This window comes from Prunus dulcis, chromosome 6 (assembly GCF_902201215.1).
Source record: "Prunus dulcis chromosome 6, ALMONDv2, whole genome shotgun sequence".
Lineage (NCBI taxonomy): Eukaryota > Viridiplantae > Streptophyta > Magnoliopsida > Rosales > Rosaceae > Prunus > Prunus dulcis.
This window is the reverse complement of record NC_047655.1, coordinates 473,243-486,607: the sequence shown is the minus strand read 5'-3', so window position 1 is coordinate 486,607 and position 13,365 is coordinate 473,243. Positions and strand designations below refer to the sequence as shown.

Genomic DNA, 13,365 nt, shown 5'->3' with positions numbered 1-13,365 from the left:
TTTATTTAGGATAGGAGTTTGGAGTCTTGGTTCTGAGATTTTTCGGCCACCCGGTATCGCTTTAGACACCCGAATCTGCCCGCGCGTGCTGGGGCGCGTGGGCGAGGGTGGTGAAGTAATTCTGTGCAGTTTTGTGATCCTCGTGTCGTCACGAGCGCGTAGGATTTCGCGGATCTCGATTCGGAGTCCGTTTGAGCCCCGAACGGATTTTCCATATCGCGCGATCCGTGGGTGCAGTGTCGTTAAATCGTCGGATCGCACTGAATTTCGGATATGTCGGTCTACATGATTTCAGGATCGTGTAGGATTCGACGGATTGCAAATCGGAGTCCCGGATACTCCGAAATCGCGAACCCTGGGGCTAGGGTTTGGAGTTTAAGCGATAATGCGATTTTGGCCAATCCGACCGTCCGTTTCGGACCAAATTCGTGGAACATGGTTCCTTCTCTGTAAGGAACCTTCAGAGAAGCCCAGATTGGCCATCGGAGACCGTGGACCCACGGGGTCCCGGATCGGCCGATCTGGCATCTTATCGCTTAGTGAGGCTTCGGGCCTCTTAAGACCGTTCTAACTATCTAAAAAGCTATTGTGGGCATAGGAGTAACTTAAAAATTGAGCGCACGTATTTCTAGGAGCCGGGGGTAGGGTGTTTAATTTAAATTCTTTTTATTCAGCAGTTTATTGATTTATTATTCATGGATAATCAGGTACCAGAGGTCCAGTCGACCCGCATGAGGGACCTTCGAAGGGTCCAATTAGCTCGGACCATCAGTGAGTGGACTTTCTTTCATGAATAATTTTATATAAATGAGTTATATAGATGATTTCTATAAATATGATTTCATAAGTGATTTTATATTGATTTTATATAAATAAGTTTTTATAAATAAGTTACCTGAATAAATTTCAGTATTTGATCTTGAATAAGTGATGTTACCTGTTTTCCTAGCGTGAAATGTAGCGTAAATCATCCTTATTTTTATATTACTCAGTTGAGCAGTAAATTTGAGATTGGTGATTCAGAATAGCAGCTTAACTCAGATTTATCAGATTACAAAGAATTATCAGGTTTTTCTAAAATAGTTGTTTTAGAACCACCATGTACCCGCCTTTTATTTGGTGATTACCCTCAGACGGACCGATGTCTACGGACATCTAGTCTGTTTACAGTTTAGTCAGTGCACTTGACTTTGCCTCACGAGTTTCGGGGACGCTCGGACCGTGAGTGCCAGGATTTGCGGCTCGGCAGACTTGGTGTCCCGAGACCTGCCAGGATTGCGGCTCGGCTGACTCTGTGTCCCCGAGACCTGCCAGGATTACGGATCAGGCTGACTACGGTCCCCTGCATCCTGCCAGAGCGACTCGAGCTTACTTGGTGTCATCGAGAAATCTGCCGGCAGATCAGGCTGATCATAGTCCCCTGATTTCGCCAGTTTGCGGCTCGGGTAGACTGCGTGGCGCCCGAGACCTGCTAGGGGAATTGACGGATATGACAGGGGTACAAATAAGTGGTATTTTCAAAGGATTTTGAGTTTTCTTTTATTTAATTATGACTTTCAGTTATTTTATATCAGTTTCTTGATATTCGCACAATTATATCTTTACATATTTGTTCAGTTATACGAGCACATTCATTAGTAGGTCTTTACATGCTCATTTGAATACCTTGCATTAAAATATAGACAAACCCTCGATTTAGATCCTTACTTAATCTTAAATGGGGGTTATTATATTTATAAAATTGTTTTCAAGAACATTATTTTTGTCCACTCACATTTTCAACCTGTTTTTCGCCCCCAGATCGTAGAAGTGCGCAGGATCCACCACTGGGCCATTCCAAGCTTCCGCGCCACCAAGTAAAGTAGAGTTATGTAGAAAAATCCCTGAAACCCCGTGAACTTTAGAAATTGCTTTGATATCTAGTTTTAGTGGAAAAATTGAAGCTGGCAAATATTTGTCTATCCTATTCTGGCAGTTGGTGTGAATTTATTGAGTGTTTAACAGGTGGAAAATTTTGGGATTGGTCAAAATACAGGGGAGACTCTGCCGAATTTTCGGAGGTGTCAGACACGCACAGGACTTGGCTCGAACTCCAAAGCGGAAATTGGGTCGGGTCCTGTCACAAAATACCAAATTTGCAGGAATTTTGAAGTCTCAATACTAGGCCTCATCATTTGGCCCGCGGGCTTGTGGGACGATAGGGGCCCGCCAGGCCCATTGGAAAAAAGCCCAGTCCGGCTCGTCTTCGGCCAGGCTAGGCTTGGGCTTGCGCTTGGGTGTCTGAAGCTCGGTCCGGCCCATAGACCCAGCCCGATTAAGCCCAAGAAAGCTTGGCCCGGCCCGCCCACAAAAGCCCAGCCCGTTAGGCCTGCATACATATATAATTATGTATAAATAAGAGTTTAAGATTATGATTATATCACTTAAATCACATATATACTTTGTTTCATTTCATTTACTTTTCTTTACTCATTCCTAGTTTATAATTGGATGATTAGCACATTAATTTGTGTCAATTATTAATACAACAATTATATATATAAATAAGATGAATAACATATCATATCACCAAATATAATCATATTACGAAACATAATCATACAACCAAATATAATCATGTTTTTCTTGAACACATCATCAAACATTTACATATTTATTTATACCATCCTTTAAAAAAAAAAATCTTTTTGATACTTATTATTTTTTAAAACGTATTATGGTCTAATTATGTAATAACCTCAAAAATAATACTTGTTTTTATTATTTTTGTAGAAAATCTTATTAAGTTGTGTGACTTTATTGGGTATTTTATGAATTTGGTTTGATGTGAAAATATTGGAATTAAGTGAGTTTAATCTCAAATTTACACTAAAATGCCCTTATGATTAAGTTTATGATTTTTTTCGAATGAAGTAGGCCCGTTTCTGCCCGGCCCGATGGGCTTTATCAAGCCCGGCCTATGGGTCGAGCTTGGGTTTTGAATTTTCTAAAAAAACCCGGCCCGGTCCGGTTCGATATTTTCTTTCTCCTCTTTAAAGTCCAGCCCGGCTTAAGCTCGTTAGATTTGGGCCGGGCTAGCCCGGCCCTGCCCATTGACGAGCCCTACTCAATACTCATCCATTTTGTTGATCGATTGGATTATTATACTAAATTTAATTAATTTACAACTAAGAACTTATTTAGGTAACAGAAAGCTAAAAACAAAATTTCCCAAATCTTAATCCATATACAAAAATACAATGCATATGTGTACTTTTGAAATATATATTTTCTTAAACTAAACTTGAAAATAGATATAATAATCTCCACTAAAAATATGTGTAATTATGTAGGACAATTCATCATACATTAAATTACTTTTTTATAGTCTAAACTCAACACATTCTGAAATTACCTGTTGGATGACTGAGAATACCTAGAGAGAGGGGGGATTGGGGTGAATAGGCTACAGTCCCGATCTCTTGGACCACAGGAGTCCAAGAGATTATGGTCACCCACCGTTGGATATTAATCTAATGGTTCAAAATGATATATATAAATGCAATATGACATAAATGATTATTACCCGATTCAAGTCATAAATGAGTGAACCGTTGAATTTACATCCAACGGTGAGTGACCATAAATCTCTTGGACTACAGGGGTCCAAGAGATCAGGACTGGAATAGGCTAATACAATATTAATAACAATAAATAAAAATAGACTTTCGAAGCATGATTTATATGAAAGTAAAGAACACGCAGATATTTATTTTACGTGGTAAAACTCCACCTCTGAGGAAAATCCACAGGACTCCTTAGTCTAAAGCAAATCCACTATAGAATGAAGATTAAAAGAAGTACTTACACACTTATCTTAGACGCAATCTAGATAAAGTTTACCGACTTCTTCGTAACTCAACTTCTGTCGAGGGATGATCTTTGACACTCCTTATATTGAACGCAATAGTAGTCGCGATTGCTTTAAGCTTGCCGGCGGATAAATGCCACAACAGTCTTGGTGCCCTTAACCGTATGAGTCACCGACATGCATATGAATGCAATATAAATGATAGTAGAATTTAAAAAATCACCAAGCAAACAAGGAACACTTGATAACTTATTTAAAAAAATATACACATTAGTTTTCTCTTGAAAAATTCAATATGCTCATAAACAAAATACGTTGAACCCTTAGAAAAGAAAAACCAAACGTTTTATGCAAGGCAGGTTCTCTCGCTAGAGAGAAACTCATGGGACCACAATTTCTATTCAACAATGACTCTAAAACCTAATCAACTATCACTACCAATCCTGAGGCAATATGGTCTCTTTATTAAGACGTCAAACAGAAGATGACATACCAACATCTACTTTTATGAAGAAACATTCATCTCCTAAAACAAGTTTATTAGGAGATAAGCATGGTGCACGTCACTCTAGAAAACGCTAACCTTTTAACTTAAATTATAATGACATTGAAAATAACTTCACCTATAAATCCTATTGTGAATGTATGGTTATGTCATGATTTACTTGAAGTCAAGTTTCTCATATCAGTCAAGTCATGCCTCGGAAGTATGAGATTGAATAAGTGGTGCCAAAACGTCCAATAACAATTCTCCACATACTAATTTTCAACCTATGCTAAATCTAGAAAATGCCAATACAATTTTCGTACTAACACATTCCCTGCTAGAATTTAATACCAAAATTTCGTTAATGTCTTTCGTTTTGCTAATCTCATAAACTTAGGTGTTGTGTTTGATTAGTGATGCACGTCACATCATGTAGAGGTTTGACAAGACAAAATAAATGTAGGACATGAAAATCTTATGTGACGCAATTTTAATAATATATGGTAAATTACTCAAATGGTGCTCAAATTTATACCCGATTTATATTTTGGTTTCTAAACTAAATTATTCATTCAAATGGTCCACCAACTCTTTATTAATCGGCACTTTGGTCTTACTGTTACATTTTTTGTTAAATTTAGTCATGTGAGCAGTACATACTATATTTGTGGGGGTAAATAAGACTTTTGACAACTAAAAAATAAAAATATATGATTAAAAATTAAATAATACAAAATTTTATTTATTTTTAAAATTAATTAAAAAAACAAAAAATAACCACCCCCCATCCTTCCTTCTCCTTCTGCTTCCCTTTCCCCTTGCGACCCCCTCTACGACCTAGCCCCCTATGCGATTCGAACCTCCATCATGTAACTATGAGATATTGCAGCCATCGAAGCTGAGGTGATGCCCTCACAACTGCGATGCCCTCCCTCTTCTTCTCTCTCTCTCTCTCTCTCTCTCTCTCTCTCTCTCTCCATCCATGGTTATATTAATAACTCCATCCATGGTTATATTAACAAATCTGCAAATAAATTTGCACAACTATTGCAATTAAGCCTGCAAACCATAGTCCGAAATATCGATAATATCGAGGATATTTCGGTTTTTTTGAATCACGGATATTTCGGAACATATCCATGTACATATCGTATAAATATCGACAATATCGACGATAATATCGGAAAATATCGATGTCGATAATTTCGCTCACATTTCAGCAATATTTTGTCAAAATATCGGTGTAATATCGCTAAAATATCGAAAATATCGATGTGAAGGAAAAAAAAGTTTTTTTAAAAAAAAAAGGGAAAAAGGGGAAAAAGGGGAGAAAAAAGCACAAAGGGGATATGAACCCCTCCTATTTTACTCCTCCAACACCTTAAACACCATATCACTTATGTTTTTGTGATAGTATGCTAAAATATTTATATTTATATGGGTGGTATGTTAACAATTACATGCAAAACTATTTTGGGGATTTATCATTTGATGACTACTCTTCACAATACACTTACTCTACACATAGAGATGATGAAGATAGTGAAAAATTTGAACCTCGTAGGAACTCCATGTGGTACTAAGTCACTCATGTATCTTACCATGCAATGTACAAAGTGTAAAATATTATAGTAAATCATTATATATAAATGATTACGGTGTATTTAATCTTTTTTCATTAATTATTACATATTTTTTACACTCATAGTGTTTGCCCGCTTACTGTATAATCAACTTAAATTAGTTAAATCCATCATGCAATGCATTTCCTTCTAATTTTTTGTGATAAACTCATAGATAATTGACTAAATAAACATTCTCCAAAGTTTCAATAAAAATTTCCAAGTTTTTTTTACAATTTCCGTGGTTTTTATTCAATTTTTATCGATATCGATAATATCCCGATATTTCCATCGAAATTTCCATATTTTTAGACTACCGATATTTCCGATATCATCGATATTTTAGACCTTGCTGCAAACTAAACCAAGAACCACCACCTCCAACCACACGAACCCACAACCCAAAACCCCAACCTCCACGAACCCAGACCCACAAAACCCATCCCCTCCCTATGATTTTCTTCTCTCTCCCCCTCTGCGATTTTCATCTTCCTCCATCTCCAGAACAGAAAGCAAGCTCTAAAAGCCTTGAAATTTATTCTGTAATTGCTGACGAAGAAGGCCTGAAAATTCATTCAATTCAAACTCTCTCACTCTGTCTCTCCTTTTTTTTTTTTTTACTCTTGTTTTCAAGGTTGTACATGGAGGGAGGGGAAGATAGGGTGGGCTATGGGGAAGAGAAGATGGAGGCGTTGGAGCAATGGGGCAATGGGGCAATGGGGTTATCGGGTTGGGGGTTGGGGGCTGAGAGTTGGGAAATAGTTCTTATTTTTATTTTTAAAATTTTAAGTTTTTTAAGTTTTTAATTTATCTACTATTTTATTTAACTGGATCATTTTACCCTTATATTTGATGGCAACATTGACAGAATGTAACGGTAGGACCAAAGCGTCGATTAATATAAAGAGTTGGTGGACCATTTGAACGAATAATTTAGTTTATTGACCAAAATATAAATCATGTACAAATTTGAAGACCATTTGAATAATTTACCATAATAAATAAAGTATAATATTTTTATATACGATAACATGAAGCACCCGCGATCACCTACCCCTAAACCTAGGAATAACTTCTCCATAACACCCCCCACCCCAAAGCTCAGATTTCATCAATGTGGCCCACTGAATAATGCATGCATGTACTGACATCCAGTCGCAAACCCTAAAAAGCATGCTAATTGCTACCCGAGTTGGTGAGTAATTGTTAATTAAATAATTAATAACACAACTCACGTATAAATAAGCTCTGTTGCCACTTTACTTGATCACAGAATTTTCTTTAACCTTTTCCTCAACCTCCACTAGACTATTTAGAGGTCAATCCCAAAATCATACCAGAGAAAAAATGGTTCCAACCATGGCCAGCCCTTCAGGTATCACCAACTTTGTTATAAACAATGGCAATGGAGTTAAGGGTCTTTCAGAAATGGGTCTCAAAAGCCTTCCAAAGCAATATATCCAGCCCCTTGAAGAGAGAATTAGCACTGCGAGTTTTGGGATAAAAAACTCCGAAGAGACTGTTCCCATAATCGACATGTCAAACTGGGACGACCCGAAAGTTGCAGAAGCTATTTGCAGTGCAGCAGAGAAGTGGGGGTTTTTTCAACTTGTCAACCATGGGGTGCCCGTTGAAGTGCTTGAGAAAGTGAAGGAGGCAACTCATCGCTTCTTTGAGTTGCCAGCTGAGGAGAAGAGTAAGAATTCGAAAGAGCGTTCGTGTTCGAACAATGTCCGGTTTGGGACGAGCTTTAGCCTTCAAGCAGAGAAGGCTTTGGAGTGGAAAGATTACCTTAGTCTCTTCTATGTTTCTGAGGATGAGGCCTCTGCACTTTGGCCTCCTGCCTGCAAGTAAGCTTCACTCACTATTATTAATGTCTACTCTGTATATACAAAATATTATAAAAACTATTTGTAGCACATTAATTTGTATTGACTAATAATTATATGCATGTATATATATGTTTGCAGGGATGAAGTGCTTGAATACATGAAGAAATCCGAAATTCTCATAAAACGACTCCTAGAGACGCTAATGAAGAGATTAAATGTGAAAATAGACCAAGCAAAAGAAGGTCTTCTAATGGGATCCATGCGGATTAACCTCAACTACTACCCCATTTGCCCAAACCCTGAGCTCACAGTTGGAGTTGGCCGCCACTCCGACGTCTCAACACTCACCGTCCTCCTTCAAGACCAGATTGGCGGCCTTTACGTGCTAGGCGGCACCGACAAGAAGACTTGGATTCATGTCCCTCCGGTGAAGGGGTCGTTGGTGATCAACATTGGTGATGCACTCCAAATCATGAGCAACGGACGATACAAGAGCATCGAGCATCGAGTGGCTGCGAATGGAAGTAAGAACAGGATTTCAGTCCCCATATTTGTCAACCCGAGGCCGTCGGATTTGATCTCTCCGCTGCCGGAAGTGCTTGCAAGTGGGGAGAAAGCAGTGTACAAGCAAGTTCTGTATTCTGATTATGTCAAGCATTTCTTCCGCAAGGCTCATGATGGGAAGAGTACGATTGAGTTTGCCAAAATTTGAAGTTTTACTTTATATGCACTATATGGGAAAGCAATGTTGTGTGAATAAGCTTAGTGATCAAGGTCTTAGAAATAAAAATGTTTGTACCACATAGGAGTGGCTCATGTGAAAATGAGATGTGATTAATAATGTGATTATCGCATTATGTAAATGCATATTTACTTTCAGATAAATTAATTTTAGTATATTTGGGAGCTGTTTGATACTCCAACAAAGTCATTACATACTCACAAGAAGGAAATTGCACTTTGAGAGTGCATGATAACTTTTTGGCGAATTGCTGTAATATATAAACTATCGGCTGGATTAGTAATATTACAAGACGGTGTGATAATCACACACACACACACAAAAAAGTATCCTACTTTTGGTAGGTGAACCACTAACATGGCTATGTGCAGTGACAAAGCTGGGCTAGAAGGGATGGCCGCCTGACATGATTAGTCCGCTGTTGGAGTACCTGCAAGAGTGGGGAGAAAGCAATCTGGTATTTTGATTATGTCAAGCATTTCATGGGAAAGGCAGAGGCTCGTGATGGGAAGAGTACGATTGAGTTTGCTAACATATGAAGATTAATTAATTTATGGTACACCATACATAACATAACATATCATCATTGTTGATGGTATCATCAGTGAATATGAATGTGATACATACATATATCTAACATATATATACACATTTATTTATTCGGGCCTTAACCAAAATGCAATGAATATGCTTCCACTACATTCTGCTCCGAACAGAGAGCTCCTGCTTCATTTGGTCTCTCAAAACTCTTCTTAATAACTTGTTGGAGGCTGTTCGAGGAAACTCTGCAACAATCTTGACATGGTTCACCTGTTTAAATCCATCACAACAGTTGGAGAAATCACATAAACAACTAAAAATGACATGAACCAGGTTGTCTTTTGAAACAAAACACAAGCCAACTGGAACATCACACCATTTTACTCCTTTAAATTGTGAATTTTGAGCTTATGTTTCCATGTTGAATAGATAGAGAATGTTAAAAGTCAAACCTTAAACAAAGGGTTGAGGTTGCTTTGAATTGCTTTTGAGAATTTCGCCTTTAGCTGGTCTGCTTTGGAGTCAAATTCTTTCTTTAATACCACATATATAACCAACTGTTCAGGACCCCCATTCACAGGTGCAACACTGACTGCAGCCGTCTCCAAGACGCTTTCATCAGCCCGGTCACAGACACGCTCAATTTCAATAGAACTTGTCTGAAAATCAAGAAAGATTGAAAAAAAGTATATCAATTTAAAGATAAACAGATGATCAAGCAACCCAGGCTCATACTTGCTCATTCATATATGACTTAAGAATGCTTCAGCATCACTCATCAAACAGAGGGGGCAGTTGAACACGTTACCTTGATTCCTCCGAGGTTCATGGTATCATCAGACCTGCCTTGAACAATGAAATGGCCTCCAACAGTTCTTTTGAGTATGTCTCCATGTCTTCTAAGGTGCTGGAGATACATACGCCAAATCATAGAAAAATTCTTGCTTTCATCATAGAGTAATTGAATTGACGAACATGAAACTTTACAGTGCACATCTAGAACCCGCGTTCGAATGTATTGACAGTTACATTTAAGCATATAAAGAGGTTCAAGTATCGTAAGAAAGGCAGTTCTAATCATACCATTCCATTGTACATTGGCATTCCCTTGAAATAAACTTCTTCATGATCAGCATTTAGCAGTCTATCAGTTGCTCCCATGTATAGTGGGAACAAACCTACTTCCCCAACACAAGCTTGATCCTCTGGCTGTCACGTTGATCAAGAAGATAAAATATATCAATGAGTTTGATTTTGTTCACATTATCTTTGACCACCTGTCACCCATCACCCAATGCTTCAAGAAAAACATATCTGCCGAGCTGGCATGATGTAATCGAGCGACAGGTAGGTGATTGTAACAATTAAAGAAACTGAACCCCTATTAAAAACCAGCTAAAGAATGTGCTTACATAAGGAATTCCATGTTCATCAAGGATGACAAAACCTGTGGTCATCGACCTTGTGCTAAATGCTCCAAAAGCTTGTGGCTGCAGTGGACTTCCCATAATGTAGGACGATGAAAGCTCTGTGCCCCCACAACATTCAGTGATGGGTTTGTAATAAGCACGGGAAGTGAGCCAAAGATCATCATCAACGTTTGAAGCTTCACCAGTAGAAGCGAATGATCTGCACACAACCAAGTTTAAGTCTTTTTTTTCTTGGTATTCATACAAATAAGTTTATCTGAAGTTTACATAGAAGATTACTTTATCTTTGTCCAATCTAGGCCTTTCATACACTGGGTATTCTTCCAAGCTTTTACTAAGCTAGGAACTGTACCCAAAATAGTGACTCCTGCATCCTGAAAAGATATAATAGAAAAAAATAAGGTGTTTGGATGACATATCACTTTTATGATCTTTAAGAGCTAAGTGAGTTTTTCCAATCTAAGGGTATAAAAAATAATGAATTAGGAGATTATTCCTCATTGAGATCTTTCATTTTATAGCTGCAAGCAATACATGCACCTTTCATTTTTAATATCTTTTAATTGAACGAAGTAAGCTCAGCTGTTGAAAAGAATAGAACTTGTATTAAATGAACTCATTGAGAAGAAGTATGTAGGTGTCACCTGCACAAATTTTCCAAAGCCACGACCTAGAGGAGATCCATGATACAGAGCAAGAGTTGCACCAGTTAGAAAGCATGAGTAGAGTAAAATTGGACCCATAACCCATCCTAAATTTGTGGGCCAGCAGAAGACATCTCCAACTTGAATATCAATGTGAGCCCATGAATCAGCAGCACATCTAATTGGTGAAAGATGTGTCCATGGAATAGCTTTTGGGTCTCCTGATGAATGCGAAAATATAAACTGAAGATCAAGATGAAAATGAATTTTAAAGTAGAGAGCTAACAATAAATGTTGTCCTGAAAGCAATTTCTTTACCTGTGGTTCCAGATGAAAAGAGGATATTAGTTGTGGAGTCTATTGGCTGATAGACTGTAGAGTAATAATTCTTTCTGCCAAGAAAAGAACACCATTACAATGACATTGAAATTTGTTTAAAACTACACTCATGGAGAAAATGTTTAAGCTTTTCTGGATAAACTCAGCAATCTCTCATTGCATAACAAAGTCTTAAGTGGCCCAATCAATACCTTGGTGTACTGATTACCTTGGATTGTGACTGACACTAGAAAGAAAATCACTCCAGGGTAGATCCTGTTCTCTTAATTGAATGCCTACATTGCTCCCAATTGCTGGAAGCACAATAGCTTTACACGAGGCAGCCTCTGCAACCCGACTGCAAGGAAAGAAAAATCATAACCCAAACATGTCACATTTCACCAATGTAACAATTAAGTTATGGTGACAAAAGCATATCCCTCTTTATCAGGGCTCTTCTGGGGTTAGACTAGCATTCAAATCCATGATTATCACTTTAATATCACCATCCTTGAAAGAAGACAGATGTAGAGACTAGCATGATTTGAAAGGAAGTAGTATCTACCTGTAGAGAGGAAACTTTCGACCTCCTCTTAGTATGAAATCCTGAATACAAAGTGAAGGTAGGAATCATTTCCAAGACAAAGAACCATAAAAACAGACTGCAAAATATGAGAAGCAGTAAAATAAAAATCGTACTTTAGGTCACTAAATTATGATACTAGATGAGTATTGTGCGAACTTCATTTTTAGTGCGCAAAACATATATAACATGCCTTGGCAGCACTTTTGACATGCTGACATTGCAATAGTTTAGCAAGTAAAAAAATTCCCAACAGAAAGTAATCAGGGGCCGGTCTAGTTTACTTTGCTATCCTATAATTTTAAAGGTATGGTTTAACTCATCAAGAAAAATTCACCTGGGTAAAGACGCCCTTTGCTTTAGACACACGCAGGCGAGTTGCAATTTCCTTCACAGCAAAACTATCCGCTATTGATACAACAAAAAATCCTGCTAGTACAATTGCCAAATATATGATAACTGCATTGACTGTCATTGGCATGTCAATAGCAATCGCATCACCCTTTGAAAAGGTTGTATCCAGTGCATTAGCCACCAGCCTGTCAATTATGTTGTAGACAAAATCAACAAAGGAAAAAAACTACAGGATATTATGCAAACAAGGAAAATAATTTGGAAAGATTAACTAAACACGCAGAACGACTAGATGCGTCTGAGATAAGTCATAATCAACACTTACAGGCAATGAATCTCAAAACAATTAAAAGAAAAAGCTAAATGGTACAGGGCAAATCAAATAGGAGCATACATTACTTGTTCCCGAAGTTCCTTTAACGTCATATGATTAACAGCAGAATCATCACACCCTTCATCCCTCCATATAACAGCCAACCTATCATCCTCTTTTCTTGGATGTCTGGTGGGTAGCAAACAACATTCGGCAATATTCAATGTTGAATATGGAAACCAAGCTCCGCTGGGTTTGGATTTGTCAGTCCTATCTAGAATACACTTTGGGGCATCTCGAAATGAAACTGAGAGCTCTTTCAGAAGAATTGACCAGTAAGCCTAATAACCATATACACATAATGAATTATAATAAGAGCATAGTTCCTTTAATCAAAACACTGGAAAAGACTTAGGATAAAATGAGTACTTACCTCAGGATTCTGAACTGAGAATTTCTGAAAAAGGCTAAAACTTGTTATGGGATCCTTATATGATGTTCCTAAAAGTTCTGAACCATGCGCTTCCATCAACCGTCCCAAGTTTGTATGTCTAGACTGGTATCTGACAATAGAGAATAACAGGTTCAATTATAATTGTGAAGCAAAAATGAAAAGTAGCAAGAAGACATTCCATGTCTGCAGAATTATT

The 13,365-nt window shown here is 37.8% G+C and overlaps 2 protein-coding genes across 3 annotated transcripts in view; one reads left to right on the top strand and one right to left on the bottom strand.

Moving 5' to 3' along the window:
• The first annotated feature begins 7,306 nt into the window (after positions 1-7,306).
• Positions 7,307-8,503, top strand: LOC117633030 (feruloyl CoA ortho-hydroxylase F6H1-3-like). Its single transcript, XM_034366699.1, has 2 exons — positions 7,307-7,809; positions 7,930-8,503. The coding sequence occupies exons 1-2, from the start codon at positions 7,307-7,309 to the stop codon at positions 8,501-8,503; spliced, it is 1,077 nt and encodes a 358-aa protein (XP_034222590.1).
• Positions 8,504-9,040: 537 nt separating this feature from the next.
• The window catches only part of LOC117630952 (probable acyl-activating enzyme 18, peroxisomal), a 5,814-nt gene continuing 1,489 nt past the window's right edge, over positions 9,041-13,365 (bottom strand). The window contains exons 2-14 of one of the 2 annotated variants that reach the window (XM_034363834.1): positions 13,149-13,278; positions 12,797-13,056; positions 12,386-12,587; positions 12,031-12,071; positions 11,695-11,823; positions 11,466-11,539; positions 11,148-11,368; positions 10,783-10,877; positions 10,486-10,702; positions 10,157-10,282; positions 9,882-9,980; positions 9,526-9,732; positions 9,041-9,343 (exon numbers count right to left, since the gene is read on the bottom strand). In XM_034363834.1, the coding sequence (XP_034219725.1) occupies positions 9,230-9,343; positions 9,526-9,732; positions 9,882-9,980; positions 10,157-10,282; positions 10,486-10,702; positions 10,783-10,877; positions 11,148-11,368; positions 11,466-11,539; positions 11,695-11,823; positions 12,031-12,071; positions 12,386-12,587; positions 12,797-13,056; positions 13,149-13,278 (1,915 nt within the window). In that variant the 3' untranslated portion in view covers positions 9,041-9,229. The remainder of the gene's footprint in view (positions 9,344-9,525; positions 9,733-9,881; positions 9,981-10,156; positions 10,283-10,485; positions 10,703-10,782; positions 10,878-11,147; positions 11,369-11,465; positions 11,540-11,694; positions 11,824-12,030; positions 12,072-12,385; positions 12,588-12,796; positions 13,057-13,148; positions 13,279-13,365) is intronic. The other variant, XM_034363835.1, reaches the window with a different exon arrangement.

Coding starts and splice junctions, on each gene's coding strand:
- LOC117633030 (XM_034366699.1), top strand. CDS start 7,307: ATGGTTCCAACCATGGCCAGCCCTTCAGGTATCACCAACTTTGTTATA. Junction 7,810..7,929: donor CTTTGGCCTCCTGCCTGCAA/GTAAGCTTCACT, acceptor ATATGTTTGCAG/GGATGAAGTGCTTGAATACA.